We start from the raw sequence: 4,286 nt of genomic DNA on the forward strand, positions 1-4,286 counted from the left end.
TGTAAGAAGCTAGTGTATATGAGGTACTACCTCCGTCTCGCTGAATAAGTCATTTGCGTAGTTCTAGGTCGACGATTTAACTATCTAAATATGTATTATATGTGACAAATAATATATATTTAGAAACTATGTCCGTATAGAAATTTAGTGATATACTTTTCATGACATATAACACATATTTAATTCCTTAAATCAATGATCAAGAACTACGCGAGTGACTTATTCACCTACACGGAGGTGGTATGTTGGTGAGGTAAGCCAGGTAGGAGACCATGATGTCAGGTTTTCAACGTCAGGCCGGTGAGAGCGATGTGTGCTCCACCGTTTGCGGCCCAGGACTTAAGATTTGTGCAGGCAAATAATTGATCATGGCAATAATTAATAATATCCGGCCCTTTTAAAATTGTATCCCAGCTTCTGTTGGTACGCCTGTTGAGGGTGTAGCTAGCCGGCAAGGTGGCTTGGAGGTGGAGTGTTGGAACATGTCCATCTGCACATGTGCACAGGAAAGCTTTAACGTCATGTTACACTCACTGCTAGTATTAAAAAAACCAAAAGTTGGTCCAGCCGTGCAGGCGGATCGCAACGATGTGCACCCATGGCCAGTTTTTCTTGTGCGTTGATGGATCCTCTTGTTGCCTTGACCCTGGAGGCTGGAGGCACGGTTGCTAAAGCGGGGGCCGGTCGTACGCGGTATGTTGTTGGTCTCCTACAGATTTGCATGTACGTCGGCTCGTGATTATTCTCTTCTGATGCCGGTCGGTGTCGGTGTGAGTCACTCAACTCTTGCAGCTCCTGTCTGTGCCTTTGCATCTCTCCTGAAGCATCTTCCAGATATGGGGTATTCAGCAGTATTCTAGTTGAAGGCAGGACGTATAGGTATAGTATTCAAGGAACAGTGGCGGTGACCGAGGACCAGAAATCGTCTTCTTCTTTTTTCCTGGCCATGGCTGGCGGCTCCAGTGCCGTCGCTCTTGTCATAATAACGGTGATTTGCATCTGCAGTCAGGCGGGACAAGGGACGAACCCACTTCAAACCAGCGACAGCTCCCAATTAAAGTCAGTCAGTCAGTCAGTCAGTCAGTCCATATGCTCGCAATCAAGCCACCAGGGCCCGACGTGGACGCGTACCAACACTCCGGCAGGCCACGCCGTTGACGCCGCCCCGTATCTGTCGCCGGGTCTCCACGCGCAAGCACACGGGACACGGCTCCGCTCCCCACCAGTGGACGCGCCCGAGTCCAGTCGCAAGCCACCACAGAAGAAGCGACCGAGACAACGAGGCGTCCGGCTCGGTTTTCTGGTTCCGGTGAACCGCCGGGATTCTCCGTCACGCGGGCCAGTCTCCGGAAGCTTCGCCGCGAGGTTTGTCACGTGCTTGCGTGCCCCGCCGTGCCACGGCCTATAAATCCACCCGCCCGCCCAGTGCTCAGAGTCACTCCCCTGTCTGTCTCCAAGTCCAAGATCACACCGCGCTTTCTTCCTTCCCCGTCGCCGATCCAGACGAAGCGCCGCACGCCGGTTCCCTTCACCCCCGCCCGCCAACGTCTCCGGCCAGGTTGGATCCATGGCGGAAAAGAAGGTCCGTTGCTTACAGCATGGTTGATCGAATTACGATTTCTTTCTCTTCTGATTTACTTTGGTTGCACCTCTTGCTTGGTTGCTGTGCTCCGGTTTGCTGATCTTGTTTTCTTGTTGGCGGCCGCGGAATTCAGGTCGTGCTGAAGCTGGACCTGCACGACGACAAGCAGAAGCAGAGGGCTCTCAAGGTCGTCTCCACTCTCCACGGTAAGAATCCCCTGCTTCTGTTCTCCTTCTCCATGGAGGCGATTGCCAGGATTTTCATCATGTCTCAGCTTGACATGTTCGATGACCACGACTGTCCATTGCCTCAGGCATCGACCAGATCGCCGTGGACATGAAGGACCAGAAGATGACGGTGGTGGGCACCGTCGACCCCGTGGACCTCGTCGGCAGGCTGCGCAGCAAGCTCTTCCCCACGGCGCAGATGCTCTCCGTCGGCCCGGCCAAGGAGGAGAAGAAGGACGGCGGCGCCAAGAAGGACGACGGCAAGAAGGATGGCGACAAGAAGGAGCCGATCCCGGTGTACACGCCGTGGTACCCGCCGCCGCCGCCGCTGTACCACCCGCACCCGTACTACCACAACCACAGCGCCGAGGAGGACCCCAGCTCCTGCGTCATCTGCTGATCGGCGCGCGCCGCTCCCTTGTACATTTTGTAGCTGGCCGTGTGCTCTGCTGCCTGCCGGTCGACCATGCCTGCTACGGTGATCGACGGCGTGCACCATACTTAAGGCCGTTTAAGGATTTTGCGCCAGTGATCCGGCTGCTGTGCTTGTGCATCTGCTTAGTTTATAAAGTGCAGATATGGAATTTATTAGTGTGTAGTGTAGAATTACTACTAGATAGAACTGCTGGAGTTGGATTTTGAGTGAAAGTTCACCGAGTGCTCTGCTCTCCAATGTGATAACAGAGTAGTGAAATAATTAGATTAAGTGCTCTGCTCTCTGGTGTGGAAAGAAAATAGTGAAGCCCAATAAATAAATTGAAGGTGCAAGAGATTGAGCGCGTCAGGCTAGCTAGATTGGTCTCTCCTGAACCTTCACACTTGCGAATAGAAACTCTGAAGTCTTAAGCTCTGCTCCACCTGTCAGTTGCTTTCAGTCAGCCTGTCAGTGATCTTGATGACAAAGCGAAAAGGTTTCCAAGATTTTTGACAGCGAGTAAGCCCCATCGGCACCTCCTTCACGAGTCCTAACACATGATTACGACCTAATGCATTGTTAACTGCCCATCTCACGAAATACACATTGTTAAAATGTTAACCGCAGGTCGTAATCGCTGCTCTAACCGCATGGCGCTTTCAGTCTCCGCCGACGACCGCAGAGGCGTGCGCATTTCGTTAACCTATTTGCTCGACTTTTAGGTTTTTATTAAAAAAAACATTGCTTGACTTTGTGATACACTCAGATCGTCAACCCAAGACTGAAGTTTTTTCTTCTTCTAATCTGATCTGAGAAACTAAAGTTGCGGAGATACCTTGCTATCATTGGAATGTTTTTGTTCCACGTTAGGAAAATAATCCAATTTAGTGATCAGACAGAAAAAACATGAAAATTAGTCCCTCTGTCTCATGATATAATTGCTAGTGGGACAAAGGGAGTACTAGTAATCTTTTTCTTACCCAAGGAACGAATAAAGTCGGATCCTATGGTCGTCCTCGTCTTCTTCCAGAAACTTTGTATATTGTTCGATCATTGGGGCTATCTTCTTGGGCCATGGATACGGGTAGGATTTGGCGACCCTGGCAAGGCGCTTCTGCACCTCCTTGTCCGGATCGTAGGTGTGGAGCTTGCCCGCCCGCCGGTACTACTCCACCACGTCTTCCTCCTCCATGGCCATGTACAGCTCGCAGCTCGCATATACCGCCTCGCGGAAAGCCCGCCGCGCCGCCTTCTGTTCGACAAGGCCATGGCCATGGCCATGTACAAGGAGATAATTCCCTCTTTGTAATTACACGTGCGATTGCCAAGCCCGCAACCGACACGAAGGTTTCCTCCCGCATTTGCGCCCCTTCCCGCTGTGGAATAATCATCAATGGAATTGATACTGATTGGATTCATTTGCAATCTGTCTACTAAGACTCTCCTCCATCTTACGCCCGCCAGGGCGGCCGTGTCTTTTTTACTTCTTTTTTTTTTGCGATGAGAAATAGTTTATTCCATAGTATAGGGTTACAATCTAGAGGCATGAGGTCCTCAATACATGGAGGTCCACAATGCAACCATACAAATGTACAGGAGTCCGTACGGCTATAAACGCTATCGAATCTGCTACCCTATTTTGTGAGCGACTAATCTTCTGCGAACAAACTCTTTATCAACCATGAGAGCCTTAATCTCAGCTGCCAATTGGCCCTATACTACATCACCCTTTCCCTTGGGTAAACCATGGTTCGATAAGTATTGCTTCTTAACGGACAAAAAGACTATCTGCTACTGTACTACATCATCCTTCCCATTGAGCTTATAAATCCCGACACTATCACAAGTAGAAGTCGTCGACACTGTACTACCGATAAGTTCCTTCCTTGTCATCGCCTTTTTCGAGGTTGTGTCGCCAAATTTGTGGCCACCAGCAGGTCTCTGGTGCCATCGATGGTGCCTAGTGGTGCCGTGGGGATGGCCTACCAACTCTGTCGGTTATCAAGGAAGGGGTATCCCGGCGGCGACTAACGGGACGACATCGTCGGGTCGGGCGGGAAGT

At 50.8% G+C, this 4,286-nt stretch overlaps 1 protein-coding gene across 1 annotated transcript; it reads left to right on the forward strand.

The window, feature by feature from the left end:
* The first annotated feature begins 1,424 nt into the window (after nt 1-1,424).
* Nucleotides 1,425-2,593, forward strand: LOC123055066 (heavy metal-associated isoprenylated plant protein 39). The gene is made up of 3 exons (XM_044478975.1): nt 1,425-1,582; nt 1,716-1,788; nt 1,896-2,593. The coding sequence occupies exons 1-3, from the start codon at nt 1,568-1,570 to the stop codon at nt 2,207-2,209; spliced, it is 402 nt and encodes a 133-aa protein (XP_044334910.1). The 5' UTR covers nt 1,425-1,567; the 3' UTR covers nt 2,210-2,593.
* The last annotated feature ends 1,693 nt before the right edge of the window (nt 2,594-4,286 follow it).

Source organism: Triticum aestivum, chromosome 2D, assembly GCF_018294505.1.
Source record: "Triticum aestivum cultivar Chinese Spring chromosome 2D, IWGSC CS RefSeq v2.1, whole genome shotgun sequence".
In the NCBI taxonomy this organism is placed as follows: domain Eukaryota; kingdom Viridiplantae; phylum Streptophyta; class Magnoliopsida; order Poales; family Poaceae; genus Triticum; species Triticum aestivum.